This window comes from Hirundo rustica, chromosome 21 (genome assembly GCF_015227805.2).
Source record: "Hirundo rustica isolate bHirRus1 chromosome 21, bHirRus1.pri.v3, whole genome shotgun sequence".
In the NCBI taxonomy this organism is placed as follows: domain Eukaryota; kingdom Metazoa; phylum Chordata; class Aves; order Passeriformes; family Hirundinidae; genus Hirundo; species Hirundo rustica.
In genome coordinates this window covers 9,182,619-9,199,060 of record NC_053470.1, presented here as the reverse complement: position 1 = coordinate 9,199,060, position 16,442 = coordinate 9,182,619, and the positions used below count along the sequence as shown (strand labels likewise).

General features: G+C 38.7%; 1 protein-coding gene across 7 annotated transcripts in view; it reads right to left on the bottom strand.

Moving 5' to 3' along the window:
* Positions 1 to 15,284, bottom strand: part of THOC2 (THO complex subunit 2) — a 48,898-nt gene extending 33,614 nt beyond the window's left edge. For 5 of the 7 annotated variants that reach the window (XR_005703832.2, XR_005703833.2, XR_009208467.1 and 2 more), the window contains exons 1-9: positions 15,140 to 15,279; positions 9,356 to 9,411; positions 8,101 to 8,192; positions 6,985 to 7,036; positions 4,894 to 4,964; positions 4,083 to 4,204; positions 3,198 to 3,331; positions 1,786 to 1,952; positions 1,050 to 1,142 (exon numbers count right to left, since the gene is read on the bottom strand). Coding sequence is in view for 4 of the 7 variants with exons in the window: in XM_040084226.2 (XP_039940160.1) it covers positions 1,050 to 1,142; positions 1,786 to 1,952; positions 3,198 to 3,331; positions 4,083 to 4,204; positions 4,894 to 4,964; positions 6,985 to 7,036; positions 8,101 to 8,192; positions 9,356 to 9,411; positions 15,140 to 15,201 (849 nt within the window). In the remaining 3 variants the exon portion in view is untranslated. Of the gene's footprint in view, positions 1 to 1,049; positions 1,143 to 1,785; positions 1,953 to 3,197; positions 3,332 to 4,082; positions 4,205 to 4,893; positions 4,965 to 6,984; positions 7,037 to 8,100; positions 8,193 to 9,355; positions 9,412 to 14,665; positions 14,776 to 15,139 lie in introns of those variants that run through there. The other 2 variants (XM_040084225.2, XM_040084229.2) reach the window with 2 other exon arrangements.
* Positions 15,285 to 16,442: the final 1,158 nt, after the last annotated feature.

The following is a 16,442-nucleotide window of genomic DNA, read 5'->3' as shown; positions in this document are numbered from 1 at the left end:
GCGCCATGACTGCAGGGACCCTCAAGCCTGGCAGAAAACACATCCACACCTGCACGGGTCTGAGCTGAGATTGCACAGGCAACTGTAACCCCAATGCTGAGCAGGGTTAGTAGGCTCCCAAACTCTCTCTTAAAAACAAGCATTATCGGCACACATTCCTCACTGCACAGCAGTTATCTGAGATGTGCACTCCTGCTCTTGCACCACCCAACACAGCTTCAGCCAAAATACTCCTGTGAAGCCTGGGGCAGTTACTGACGAGCCAATACTGATGAGACTGTGACTAAGGCTAGGAAATGCTGCACAAATTAATGGCAGGGCTACCTTCCAAACCTCCCACAGATGTAACAAGAACTCTTTCCCTGATTTCAGTGGAAGAGTTGAATCTTAAAATTTCTTATCTTAAGACTATCCATGGATATTCTGAAATTAAAAATTCTTGTATAATGTAAAATTCATTTGATAACAACATTCTGTTAACTGTTTATCAAACTGGAATGCTGGTTGGCTGACAAGCCTGTCAGACTGCAGAGAATAAGTCTCTGATTATATCTGAACACGTAACTCCATTTCCTTACTTCAACCTAATAAATGGTCAGAATTCTTGTAGAGAATGAGGGGCCTTTCCAGGAACATGTAAACATTTTAAGAAAATAACCTACTATTAAACTAAAAGAATGTTTGGAGCTGATTGTCCTACCACTTTTCTCAAAAACTGATCTTGTAAAGCAAAACTTGACAGGTCTAACTCTTAAGGAAGATTACATTTACCTCCAACTTTCTACTCTGCCAGAAGGCAAACAATCTGGAGGACATTACACACATAATTCAAACAAAGTTTATCAGCATTCATATTTCAATATGTGCTTATCTGAATATGTGGTATTAAGAAAGCACTGAAAATTTTAGGAGTCACTAAATATTGTACACCTACAGGTATTACACAGAATATCATAAATCTGAAAAACTAGAAATAGGGTTAAGTATCTGATTTGCTGGTTTTTATAAGTCCTTAGCTTTGACATCCAGCAGAGTATACTGTCACTTACATGAACATAAAGATCTTCCAGATCTATGAGATTATGTTGCAAAAGGACAGCAGCAACTCTGTATAAGGAGGAAGGGGTCTCCCCACTTGGATCCTAAAATGGACATCGAAAATTAAAAAAAAGCAATCAGACCACAGCAGAAGGTTATAAAACAGGAACCACTCAATTCCTGTTCAGATGAAACATATTAACCACAGTTCTCCTTGTTACCATGTTATTTAACTGCTATTACTGCCAAGTCACTAGACTTGAATGCAATACACATGCAGTATTTCCAGAAACAAGAACGTTATCTTCACACCCTATGGTTCTTGCATGTAATTCCTAACTATACATATAAAAAAAATCCCTTGAGTGTATTATCAAATATCAGCCATGAGTCCCCTGCAAACAGGCTCCTCACTCCTGGGGATAAGCCTTGTTTCTAATGTACAGTCTCTTTGTTCATGCCAGTCCTTACACAACCCTACAAGTGCCTTACACAACTCTACAAGTTCAAGTGGAAGTTATCAAGACTGTTTTCAGCTCTTTTAAGAGAACATTAAGCATTCTCTTGTAAAATACAGCAAGAGATTTTCAGTCAAATAATGAAATAATTGCTTTTAATATCAGAATTTTACAACTTAAAAACTCATCTCTATGTGTAAAAAAACCCAAACAAAAACTGCAGAAAATCTGTTCTTACTGACTGCAGTTCAACCGCAAAACCCCAAAATTAGGAATGGAAATACATTACCTGATAAAATTTGAATTTGAACCCAAGGATATGGCATAGAGTTTGAGGTTCACACATGTACATGTAAGACTCTATGAGTGGTACAAAGAAATCATCATACTCAGGCCTGCACTCATAGACTTCTAGGATGATATCCAAAACTCTGTTAGGATCAAGATTGAAACATCCTGGTGGAAAAGGACAGAGCAGAAAAGTTTAACATTGCTGATTTTCATCTTCACTCTATTTCTAAAACACAAATGCATTAACTTTTAAAATTCATTCTTTTCAGTTAAACTTGAACCTGATTTATCAATAGCGAAATAATCAACATTATTGTCAGCAGAAGAGAGAACAGCTCCTTTATTTGAAGGGAAGCAAGAGCAAAGATACAGATCAGGTAAGCTAATGCTGAAATCATACCTGTATTTTACTATATAAATTTTTCCACCAAAACTCCAGGAGACATACTTGAGGAAGAAATATTACTTTTATCCAAAAAAATCCACATCTAGACTCTTTTCTTCATTGTGCCACAACATGTTTTATCCAGGCACATCCACTATGCAGACATAGAACTGCATCAATCTTTCCTTCCCAAAAGCCACTTCCATTACACCAGAACCTACTGCAAGTTAGTACTTTAAAAGAATTGACATATTATAGGAAGCCTATTTGCAATTCCTAAAATTCCAGAAAGAAAAATGTTTTATCATAAAATTCCTCAAAATGTGTGTATTTTTTCACTGTAATAGCTAGCAAAACTAGCCTATTCTCTTGATCTCTCCCAAAATAAGTATTATTGTTACAGGCATTTGACACTCAGGCAAAACACTTTGATAAATGAAAAACTAATTTTTTTATAAAAGGGCAGCACAGCCCTTTGCCCATTACTGCACCCTATGGTACACCATACTGTACTATATGCATGCAAACATCAATATATTGTACAGAATTCTTGATTCAAAAAGTGTAAAAACCAGGTATTTCCTGGTTTTAACATTTTCCATTTGGACAGTGAGATTCTCATCATGACTCAACTTAGAAACATAGAAAAATCACTAAAAGAACTAGATAAAGGAAGAACATTTACTACTTCTCATTTCTCTTCACAAGGAAATCAATGATTCAATACCTTCAAGAATAAAAGAATGTTCATGCATTTAAGTAGCAAAAAGCATTACTTTGTTATGCTCCACTCTGCCCGACAAGCACATCTCCAAAAGATGTTAAAATCACAGCATGTACATCTGAGGCTACACCATCAATTCGGTATTGAAGTTAAGCATATCTACACAACATTCCCCAAATTAATTTTTCCACAGAAATGGAAACTTCAAAACACCATAAGTCTATCCAAGGTGATTTACTTTCTGTAGCTGTAAGATCACATAGGACAACCAATGCCCATAGTCTTTCAATAAATTCCTTACCTATTAAAGATTTGATATTTTCAAGGATTAAATCACTAGTGATACTTCCAGATAAGTCTTGACCCAGTTCTGCAATGAGCTTTGCATAACCTTCATTCTCCTCTCTTAGCAAATTAAACTTCTGTTGCTTATAACTGCAAAAAAAGAGAAATTAAATACTGTTGTATAACACGCATCCAGTGACGCTTATTTATGCTCTTAGCAATTTGTTGTACAAAATGCTAATTTTGAACACATTTTTAAGAACTTTTTATTTACCTGAGCTGTTGCAAAAACTATTAAATGCAGTATATGAGTACCTGTAAGGTAGGAAACACTCTTCAAAAAAATCCAACGCTTATTCCAAATGCAGACAATTAAAAAGATTAGATTTACACTTAACAGGAAAGCTTGTTCTACACACTGCTCTGGAGAACTGCTCTCTGGCAGTCCATGCTTAAGAACCTATTCTTGTTTCAAGTGATGCTCTTTGACACTGAAACATTGGATGCAGAGACAGAAACAAAACATATATCAAAAAAATGTAACCATGTTGCCCAAACTAAAATAACTGCCTAGCTACAAAAACAAAACCTATTCTTAACGGATAAAAGAGTAATAATCAAGTTTTTTATACTTAGTAAATTCACATTTCACAAACAAATATTAATTAATCTGCGTATATGGAAGCCCTGCAGCAAAAGCCATAGCTAACCTGAGAAAGATTTTATACTTCTCAAGAGTTTGAAAACCAAGGGCTAACAAGATTCTTTTGTAAGACAAGTTATAGTGCAACAAAACCTATTTCCCAAAGCAAATGGAGTGCTTGGTACAAAACAGTTACCAGACTCATCATCACTGCCCCTCCCCACCCACTCCCCAAACAACCCTTGCCCCAAAACTTACAATAGTTTTGTCTTTATTTTAACAGATTTTTGATTGAACTGTTGAGACTGTTTGATGAGTCCCAATGACTCCAGCGTCTCTGGATCTAAACGCTCCTTTAGGACAGTGTCAGATACAAGATACTAAAAAACACCAAAAACACACACCAAATTTGTCAATTACAAAGACCTAGAAAACACACAATTATTACTTTATGCTACACGTGCATTCTGACCACAAGAGAAAAAATTTTGCATTTTGCTTCAAACACAGCAGACAAAGCTGACACACTATTACTGAAACTGGAATTTTATAGTGCTAGATTTTATACACAAGAGCGCTTGAAGAAACAAGCCCTGGAGTCTAATTGCTGGTTACCAAGTACACATTGCACAGCATCCAGTGCCACTACTACCAAGAACTGCATATCTACAAAGCTTATTCTTTATTTTTTAAAAAGTCTCATTCTCATATGCTGAACTTCCCTACAAATCAAGCTGATTTCCATGCATTTAGGAATGCTACTTCTAAGCACAAGAGGAGGTTACACAAAGAAGTGCAACTCAAATCATACTTCAGAAGCAAAATTTCTGGTGAACCTGCAGGTGGAAAAAATTAAGTTCTCTCTAAACTCTTTAAAGAACTCAGGGGGGAGCTGTACTATACTCTTCTATCACAGAACTTTGGAGACAATTTTTTAAATTATTGGGGCATTTAGAAAACACTCTTATAGTCTTTCCTGGAGGGAAAAAAAAATCAAGCTTCAATCCTGATTTTTCTTGTCAAATTTTGACATGCAATTTTGCCAAAAGACTTCCTAGGTGTAACTTACCAAACAGGCCAATACCAGCTGTGTAAAATGATCCCTCTTATTTTTTTCTTCTAAACAACTTGTTTCAATATCTAGAAAAGAAGATGGGGGGAAAAAGCCATTTTTATTTGTGAAATGTACAGAGTTTCTTCTTTCAGTAACTATTTTGATAAATGCTAATGATAACACAAGGCAAAGGAACTTATTGATAACACAGAGGTTTCTTGCCACTTCCCACCCACTCAACCCCCATGGGGCTCACAGAACATTTTGATGATAATTCTCACACATCCACAAGTCTCATGAAAAGGTAAAACAGAAAGCAGAGGAATGCTGCGATCATTTTTCTTGCCATTCTCTTTGTTGCAATAACGCTCATGGCAAGCATTTAAGATCAATAATAAGCACAAAACCAGAAATATAAATCGCTGAGGAGCACTGCACGATCCCAGCCCTAAGATAATGTTCTAATCTTTTTCCCCGTGGCTTCAGAGAACTACCATTTACTGTCTCTGCAGTCTTTTACCAGCTATGGTTCTGTATGGTCAACTACTGAAAGCAATTCCCTGCTATGGGGAGACAAGCTACGGAACACTGGCCAGGGAAGCAAACCTCCTAAAGCAGTTCTAAAAAAGCACAGGATGTGAGGAGCTGCAAAAGGAGTAAAAACTCCGTAAAAGAATGCAAGGCAGACATTACAATAAACAAACAAACAAAAAACCTACCCCACATACCCACATTAGAATCAGACCCACAGAGAAAACCATCAGCAACAAAAATGTGAGAGAGAAGACCCTGGAGAGACCGAAACCCAGGGATGTAGCGAGGCAGAAGTGGAGGCAACAGACCAGCCAGATCAGCCTGCACCTTAGCAGCCAAGACCCTCAGCCAAAGAACAAGACGCAGAAAAAAAAATTTCCAGGGTATGTGGATGAGTGGACAAATCAAAACTCTCATATATTGAAACTCAGAAACAAATGGGGAAAAAATCCTGATAGTAGCAAATACTGATTAGATTAAAAAAAGAGGTTAGAGGAAACAAGCAAGAAATTGTCAAATGTCCTTAGCCACACTATTCTTTGCTACCAGTGAAAGCATGGCATGTGGCTACACACTAATTTAAAGGAGAAAGGGGAAAGGAAAAATAAATAGAAAAAGACAGACAGATACATTAGTTTCAGTTATTCGGGTAGTTCAAGAAGCAGCTAATTCAAGTCTTCTAACACAGATTAAAAAAGAAGAGGACATCAGTGCAATACTGCATTATGTAAACTAGTTATTACAAAACGATGACACAAGTACACAGAATGAAACAGTATGAATAAAACAAAGTCAAAATTTGTCATTCAGATGTATAAAACCAAGGCTGCACATGAAAACTTAATGAGGCAACCACAGCACAGAAGATGCCTCACTCCTCCAATACACAGAACACACAGGGTCTGTGATGACCGGAACAGCAAAAGAATTTTCTGAAATTTGCTAGAAAACACAGACATAGAACAAGGGAGAAACTGCGGGCAGTTAAAGCTGGAAGATATGAGAGCAACAGCTTTGGATCAGTATTACAACACAAAAATCCAGAAGTTATTACCAGAATAAGACATGCACATCTTTAAAGACTGCTCAGCTGGCAGGTAGTGACTCAGTGCAACTTGCCTTTAGATTTGTGGACAATTAGCATAAGCTCCATTTCACTAACAGTGACTGTACAGACAAAACTATTTAAAGAGCACATTCTGAGGAGAAAGGATCTACCTACCAGTAAGTCAACTTTTATTTAAAATATTTAAGAATGATAACATCACTAAGTCACTGATTCCATTAGCTAACATCCAACATTCTTACAAGCTAGCTCCTTTAACTATTCTTGGCAGATCAACTTCCACTGCCTTTAATAGACAAACTTCTGGAAACTATAACAGAACAAAGCAGAATGAAAAGACATTAACAAGTGAGGTACAGATACACTGAGGAAGAATCACGCTTTGTAAAGAGAAATCATGCTTTACAGATTTAGTGAAATTTCTTGAAGAAGTCAACAAGCAGATACACAAAACACGAATTTCTCCAAACCTGTTGCAATGCTGAAAGGAAGGGAACCCAACTTACCTAATATGCAGAATACATCAGCTAGGATAGAAGGCATGTCTTCTCGGAATTCCTAATAAACAAGATCCCATTTAACGAACACAGAAATTCCAATATGCACACTTAGAAAATGTTTGCATTATGCAAAACAACACTTCATCATAAAGTTCATATTAATTAGTAATGCACGTTATTTTTATTATTAATAATTCATATTAATAATGAAGATGCTTCATTACTAATAGCCAAGGTAAGTGCTGTACTAATTACTGATACAAAGTGAAACCCCGTAACCCTGAAATGCAATTCAAGTGTATTTTGTGACCAGGGACAAAACCCCTGGTTAGCACTTCTACCTCTCCAGCCCTGTGGGAAGAGCAGGAGCCCAGAAAGCGACCTGTAGTTTCTCAGGCACCAAACAGATTACAGTTTCCTACAAGATCCAACATTTCACATGCCGCCCCAACATCAAGGTGCCCTACAGCCCAGCCTTCCCTCAACACCAATGCTCAAGTTCCAAAAACCTAAAAAGGTTACACTCGGTTATTGTAACACATTTTTCCTGAATGTTCCATACACATCAAACCAGCAACTTATCAAAAATAAGAAATCATTTCTAAAGGATTTTTAATGTATTTTTCCTAGTTCACTTTTTAAAGAAACAGCAATATTTGGTAAGCTTGGAAGTTTAGAGGAAATTACTGCTTGCCCTATTTTCTCTAGTTATTCAAAGCATTTTAAGAAAAATCTTTTTCAAACAAAAAATAAGTCTAACGCATTATTTCGAGGGCCTTCACAGAATGTGGACATCCCAACAGTAAAATGGCAAGCACATTGTCACACTGATAAAAATGCCAGTAGGTGGCATCACAGATGTGCTGCATGAGAAAGTGACACTTAAAAGTGACTTAATTTTTAATTTATGCTGAAACATCTATTCCTCACCACGACATGTGGAGGGAAAAAATGAAACCCTGCCAGTCTACATACATATCAAGTATACCCAAACAAAGAATTTGACAAGAATTACTTTTTAGACACAAAGAAGTCTCTTGAATTTTCTCATGCTTGGCTCTCATTTGGCCTTTTACAAGTAAGATTTTAATAAGTATGCAATTGTTACAAATATATACTTACAATGACATCCCCAAGAACATTAGAAGCTTGATCATGCTTTAGGTTTCCTCTGACAACATGGTAAGCGAGCTCATACAAAGCCTGCTGAATATCTGTGGAAAGACAAGAGATGACTAAGGAACATATTAGCTAATCCTTTGTCTAACTGTTAAAGCAATGTTTGCAGTAATACTCAGGCTTCAGACAACGGACAAGTCAAGGGAATATGCTTCCCTAATCAATAAAGGGGATTACTTTGTTATCGCTGATAGATTAAAACTGATCATCAATATCTAAGATTTCACACAAGCATAAAGTGGGCAATGATCCACTTTCCCTGGAGAATTCATGGAAAAACAGTAAGATAGGAAGAAAAGTTATCACCCTGCATATAGTAACTTGAGTCTCGATAGCTGGCTTAACAAAGACACCTTTACCTTCTAATTCATATAAATATCATATTATACATACACAGAAAACATTACAGTACTTTCCTAGTCATGTCTCCAAGATATGCTTTCAAAAACCATTTCTCTAAAAGAAAGTAAAATTTAATTAAGAAAAAATGCTTGAGAAGGATTATTTTTTATTTCATTTTTTAAGGAATGTCTCCTGTAACTCCAGAATGCAACCTCACAAATGCTTGTAATAAGCTGAAGCAAAACACAGGGGTATTCCACTTGTGAAAAACCTTGCAATGTAAACATGGTGGTTATAAAACCAGGTGTGAGAAACCTGTAAGCTTCTTAAATAATACACAAAAATGTTGTGCTTTTACTATACAAAAAATAACAAAACCCCATGCTTTCACCTCACACTTTTACCACACGGTTTGGTCAATAAACTACATTCAGTAGCAAATTATACAGATCTTAATGCTTTAAATCATGTAGTCAGTAATGTGGTGACCACAGACCACTGCAGGTGAATTTAAACAATTTATTTTTTAAATAGATAGGATAATTTCACACTTGCAGACATTAGGGTTCATATATTTAGTTTTTAAAATAAAATCTAATTGTATGTTGAGTTTGCAAAGTGGAATTCCATTTCCTACAGCACGGATCAAATACTGGACCCAGCACAAGGAAACCTCTGGATGTCTGAAAGCAATCCTCAGAGTGGATCTTTGCATTTGTAGTATTCACCCTCAGCACACACCAATGGTCACCATATGTGAATGTTCCAAGCACACACAGGCAAAGGTACCATAATCAACTGTTTTCAGGCTTGGTTTTTATTTAACTAAAACCAACAAAAAACCCACACAACTTACCTCTGAAACCCACATCGTGGTTTTTGTTTTCACTGAGAGCACGACACAGCTGCACACTAAAATAAAACAAATTTAAAAAAATCATTAGATATTAGCATACAAAGGTTTTGGGGTTCTTTTTTGCTTGATGCTCTGGCTAAAACAGCTTTAGATTTGGACGGTTTAAATGGATGGCAACATTTTAATTTTCCCAAAGTAAACCCTAATTCAGAGAACTTACACAGCAAAGAAACGCAAGTTTCCCAATAGATCTCATACACATATAAATATTCTTCCTAACATTACACCTCCTTGAGAAAAGAATGAGGCAATGTGGAAGCACTGAAGTCCTAGCAATAACCTCCTGTCATTATCCAATGAGGAACTGCTTCTCACAGAATTACTCGGACTATGGTAGTTTTCAAACTCCTGCTTGTAAAAAAATTTTAACATTAAATTATGCGCATAATTTCCTCGTGCAATATTTTACCAAGAATAAGACAGAATTTTTCTTTATTCTAGTCCCTAAAAAAAACCCACTATAGGATGTTGCATTGTCATTGGCTGCTCCCAGGGCTCCCCCAACCGAAGGGCCATACGCAAAAAGCACTCCAAGTACTGTGCAGACTGTTCCATCAGATAAATTAACAGTTCTCTGTGTCAGAGAATAAATGAGTAAAGAGCAGGCTTCTTCACTACATGGACATGCTTCCATGACAGAAGGATCTTCCCTCTTCTCCGCCACTACTGTTGCCCCAGCATGAGGTTTCAAAAGCAGCTTCATATTTAAAAGTGTCAGTATTTAAAAAGGGTAGAGATTTACCTTTATCATAACAGACACCAGGGAATATTTTAAGAACTTTTGTCACATTTGCACATTTTCAACCAAAAGTTCCCATGTTTTTCAAAGTATCTTTCACGTGCAGAAACTGAGGAGGGTATCTGAGCTATGTCTCATTCCTACATAAAATGGCAAGACTACAGTTTTCCGTGGGAGCCATTTTAAGCTGTCTCAAATAAGGCAGATATGTACAATTATTACAGAGGCTTATCACGAAAAATGACAGTAAAAAATAATTCCGTAGCAATCCATTACTCATTCTATCTGCATCCTATATCGATTACCACTTCTTCAGCAGGACTAAACAGCTGTTCCAGCAATCAAAGGATTATAATTAGCAAATATAAGGTATACACACCCTTCAGACAACTGGAAACTAGGGAGTTTCACACATAATAATCAGCAGAAACATAGAACCTCAGCAAAAAGCAAAGGTATGGCTAAGATGTCCTAAACACTATTGAAGAGAATGCAGTTTATTTGGAAACAACCCAAATAGAGACAGCAAAACAGGGGAATAAGTACTTTATTTTTCATTAATGGTAAGTAAACATTTTTTTAAAGAATAGATTTTTTCCCCAGCTGTCTCCAAAGAGCGTCTCAATTCAATAAAAATCCATTTTCTTAAACTTTATTTACTCCTCCATAAATAAGGTACCCTATAAGCACTCATTTCTAAGTTCTGTATACAAATAACAGCCAAGTGAAACATCAAATTCCAAAAAAAAAAAGTATCTGAGATACACACTATGGCCCCTATGACCTAAGATGGTATCCTCAACCAGGGTACAAGAGCAACAACCCTGTCTGCTTGGACTGATGAGCTCTTTTAAGTACATCTTAATACAAAATCAGAGTTCCAACCCCTTCCCATTCTCTTTCCAGCAATATCAAAATAGTGTTAACGTAACATTACTTGAAGACCTGATCTGTTTGATCAATATAGAAAAAACTCTAAGATTAATCTGCAAAAGAACATGCTTAATATTTGCAATCAGAACCCCCTGAATTATTATATTGGAGGAAAAAAAGTAAGGCAAAAATACTTCTTTTTCTGATTCTGCTCTTTTCTAGAGGCATTCTCTCAAAGGAAGAGCACCTTTCCTGTAGGTGCTGCCAGGCAGTACAGCACTGATCTACTGGATGTTGCTGCAGAAATGGGACACATTCACAAACACTTCCTCCCTTCTCAGCAGCACAGTTTTAACCCTCCCATCATTACATCAGTGCCACTGACAAACCTGGCAGAAAACTGGTGAAAACCCAAGTCTTCAGCCACCTCTGCAAGCTGAAGCACTTCCCAGGAGGCCACAGAGGCACCCTGGTGACTGAAGACAAGGCAGAAGCCCTTCTTCCCAGCAACAAGCTGAGAGATTAGTTCATCTAGTCAGCTAAGTGCATGAAATTAAAATCAAAACAGTTGCACCTTCACAAGACACAATCTGCTAATCATTCACTAGACTTATTACTCTAACCTGGTGCCTCATTGCTGCAAGCTTAGGATGGAGAACTTCCCTGCTCTACTAAAACCTACATGTCTTCATCTGAAAGTAAAACTGTAGAACACAATTTAAAAATAGGATAACCTAGAAAGTAAAAATACTTTTTAAAAAACACACAGAATCATTTTTGAAGATCACAGTTTCAAAATTAAATTTATTCTGGACTATGATGGGTTAGATTTCCTTAAAACACAAACTCTGAAGCAGTGTGAACAAGTTTGCATGGCAGAGGCAGCTCTGGAACTGAGGCCTCCCAACTCATACCCCACGTCCTATAACCTCCACTTCACTCCCACACGTGGATTAAAGCAGTAATTATCACAAAGTGCATGTGCCTGCTAGTTTTAACTATATGCATAATTCAACTGATGCAGGTAGTTCTTTAGTTGAGATAAAGTACAATCAATCGCATTTTGCAATCAGGATGGCACAATTACAACCAAACTCTCTTTTGCAGATTCTCAGCCCTTCATTTGCATGAGCAATGTTACAGCGTTGAGCTAAAGTAACAAACAAGCTGGAAGTGCCTGAAAGATCTCTCAAAATTTCACATTTGCAGAATGTTAAGCTTCTTCAGTTTATCTTGAGGCTTAACATATTGCATAAACTGTGAGGCAGATACTTTATTAAAGCCCTCCATCCACACTAAGGCTCCCTGATGTGTTGAATGTGTCACAAAACAAGGTAAGGTAGCGGTGACCACGTGTGTTACAAATGTCTGCGTGGGCTGCAGTCACAGACCAGCACCGTGCTGTGGAAAACACAACAATTTTGCTACAGACAGCACATACAGGTCTGCAAGGAGTCCAGACTGAGCAGCAGAAGCGGTCACCCTCAGACTCCAGCTGCACATCAGTATCTGGCAGCAGCAAATTAATGAACATAACTTAGTAAACTGTACTTAAGAGAGGGATCTGAACAAAAAAGTGACACGTAAGATGACCGCATCCTGACCAGTGTAGTTTTGGCAGGTACGTACACTTGAAACTACCACATTTACATATTTTTGTTAGATCCTATTATACATCAGAAGCTTGATTAATTAAATTCAAAGCTTGTACAGTTTGGACAATGGCTTGGAAGCAAACGGTCATCGCTGCATTACTAATTAACATTATGACCCCCTAAAACACAGAAAATCCTTACCTTCTGATTTCTGGATAGCACTGTTAAATCATGACAAGTTGACCACATAAAAAAAAATATCACCCCAACAAAAAAAAAACAAAAAAAAAAAAAAGAAAAAAAAAAAGAAAAAAAAAAAGAAAACATAGAGCAATTATCTTAAGCATCCATTATTAATCTCAGTAGAAGCTGAAATGCCAAATTAAAACAAACCATTTACTTCTCTCAGTATAGTCTCATATTCCCCCAAACATAGAAATGTGTTTTCATTTAGGTAATTACTAACTGCCAAAATACTATATCAACTGATCTAGCTGGATCATGTAAGCCATTTCAGGCTCCAGCAAGTAAATATTTTTTCGTTAAGAACTAATCTTTTCTACTAATTATGAAGGGTTTTTATGCCCTAAAATACCTACAAAAAACCCTCTAAATTTTTTAAATCCTTCTATTTGCTAGTAATGTCAGTTTTGTCCTTCTGCAGCATCCTTCTTCTTCCCACTTTTCTAACATCTTTATAATGCATTGTCTTATCTTTGAACCAAGATCAAGACCAAACTTAGGCCTAGACCTAATCTTTACTCTTGAGCATAGTGGTATTAGATAAATAATTCAATAAAAGTAATTAGTATTATTGCACTCATTCCCATTTTACTTTAATGTTTAAAAAAATTCATGTGTTTCATTCTGAAATGATAGGACCCTAGCTCTATTTTCCTCGAGTAAATCAGAAGATAGGAATGTTTGGAAAAAGAAACAAAAAGTTCCGCATTGAAGACTCTCCCAATAAAGTTGGTTTCCTAAAAAGTTCTCTAAATATTGTCTACAGGTATATAATTTAGATTCTAGAAAATAAGTTCATGCATATTCCTTGGATTCATAAAGCTACCACTGCAAAACCTGACAACTGTTACCCAGACACGATTATATTTCTTTTAAAACACATGGCCGCATCTGCAAACTGCTAAGTCGTGCCTGGAACATCATTCAAGCAGTATTCCAAATGAAGTGTGAGTACAAGTATAGGAATCTAGTTAATCACTTTTGTGTTATCAGTCCCAGAGCAAATGAACACTTTCTTCCCATCAGGTTTAAGAAGTACTGCTCAGGGGAGAGAAGAATCCTAAAAGGTTTTATCACAGTCAATAGCCGAGGTAAGTTGCCCCTTACAAAGCTCAGAGTACTGAGAACCCAGTGAGAACAGTACAGTTGCCATTACATGATCAGCTCTGAAATGTCTGTCCTCTTGCAAAATCCACACAACCTCTCAGTATGTTCAGCTTGCACATTAACACGAAAATGGTTCCAGCATAATTCGAACCAAAAATTACATGGCAGTAAAGGGGGCCCTCTTCACTACAAAATGGTGGCTCTGGAAAGAACAGTGTTTTGTGGGGAATCTCTACATTCTCTAATCTCAGACCCACTGCCGTTTCCTTCATGCACAACGAAAATTCATTGCCAAAGCTGCACAACCTTTCAGAAAACATGAACAAAATAAAGAAGCGCTTCTTCTAAGTGATCCCTTCAACATCCATATTTAAAACGGCAGGGGTTTTTACTTACAACAAAAAACAAAAGCACATGGAAGAATTAAAATAAGAGCATATAAAAAACATATAGTTCGTGCAGAAAACACCCCTGTTTAAACTAACAGAGTAACATGAAATGACCGAATTGGTGAATCACTCCCTGAAGAGCTGTACAAAACATTTAGTTTAGAACCTCTCACATTGAGATGGCTTAAAACAGACACAGGCCCAGAACGGAAAGCTCCTGGCACACCTGGATTAATATGAGAGATTGTAACCGGACCCCTCCGTGCACAAAGGTTACTTTGTAGGATAGAACAAGCACGACTACCTGATCATATTTTGCCTGGATCAAAGAATACGGGACCAGTCCCATCGAAATCGGTAAAAAGGTGGGAACGGGACCTGAGGCCTCTGCCATTAAGGTCAGTACTGCAGAGCCAGCGACACGGGAACGTTCAGGGTCCGTATTACCACGGGAGGCGGCTGAAGATGAGCCTGATCCCCCAAAATCTGGCCTAGAGGCTGGAAGGGGGCGCTCGGGGCGTCGGGAAAACTGGGCCCAGCTACGGGTCCGAGCGTCGGCGGAGGGCGGCAGCACCGGGCCGAACCGGACGGGAGGGCGGCGCACGCCCTGCTCCCGACCACAGTTTCGACCCTACGCGCAGCACCAAGGACGCGGCCCCGACCGACATCCCGTCCGCCTTCCCCCAGCCTCCCCGGGCCGGCGAGGCCCGGGCGCCCCCGCCTCCCTCCCACAGGCCGCAGCGCCCCGTCCCTCCGCACGGCGAGGCCTCGCACTCACAACTCGCTCTTGCCGCCTTTCTCCCAGTTCTTTATCCACTCGGCCGGGAGCAGCGCCGCCATCTTCCCCGTGGAGCGCCGAGGGCCCGGATGGAGCAGCGGCGGCGCCGGGTCAGAGGGGACGGGGACGGACGGGCCGCGAGAAACCGCGGGACGCGGCCGCGCCGTGCGGGGAGGCGGCGGGGCGGACTGCGCCTGCGCGGGGGGCCGCGGGGCGGCGCCCGCACCGCGCGCGTGCGTTACAGCGCGGGGCGGGGCGGGGCGGTGCCGGGCGCTCAGAGCGCCGTGTGGGCGCCTTGGACCCGTCGTGTGGGCGCGTTGAAATGGCGCAGTGGAATCTAGGAAAATACATTAGGAGCAAGGATGTGTGTAGGACTGGCTATGTAAGGCCCGAATGTAAAAAGGTGAGATTTTTGCCTTCACGATGACGAGGAAGAGACAGCCGGGGAGAAATGCAGTAAAAAAATGCTGGTTAAAAAGCCAGAAGAGTTTTGTGTTTCCTTCTGTTATTTCTCCAGGTTGACATTTACCTTACTAAGTAATGTAACAAGATAAAATTTTGAAAAGAAGGAGAAGTGATGCCTGCAAAGGCAGGATATGTCACAGCACAGTCTTAAGTCACCTAGTGTGCTTCCTGCCTGAATAAAGAAGTACTCTGAAGGCTTTGTCCCAGCTGCATTAAAGGAAATGCCTGTGTCACCACTGTGGTAGCAGCTGGATAGCGGCGGGAAGTTATTCAACTGAACAGTAAATACGAGGTTTTCAAGGGTGTAGTACATTATCCAAAAAATACATAGGTAGAAAAATACCAGTGGTAACTGGATCTTATAAAAATATATTTGTTCTTGGTTTTCTAAATAAATACTAGAGAGATGCCTTGGGAGGGTTGGAAATGTACAAAAGCAGAAGAAATAAAATATCCAACAGCACATTTCCTCTGTATTAACCAACTCCATTCAATTCGTGTGACAAGACACAATTTTATTGTCTGCTCTGAGGGTTAAACAATTGAGTGCTTTACTTTTTCTGTACAGACAACGAAGAATGACTTTTTGGAATAAAATGTATTTTATTATTTGGCTTCTGTACCATGTCCATGTAAGAATGAATCATTCTAAATTCCGTGGGTTTTTTTTAAAGAGTAGTTGTTTCATGAGTGCTCCTGATTTTTTCTGTAGACATTTCCTAAATTCTCACGTTTATCTCCTGCTTGCAACAAAAAGAAAGAAAGTACGTGCTGTAATAGTAAATGCTGTGGATAAAGAGTGTCCTGCTTTGAGGAGACGGGCCGAGGGGCCGGGGAA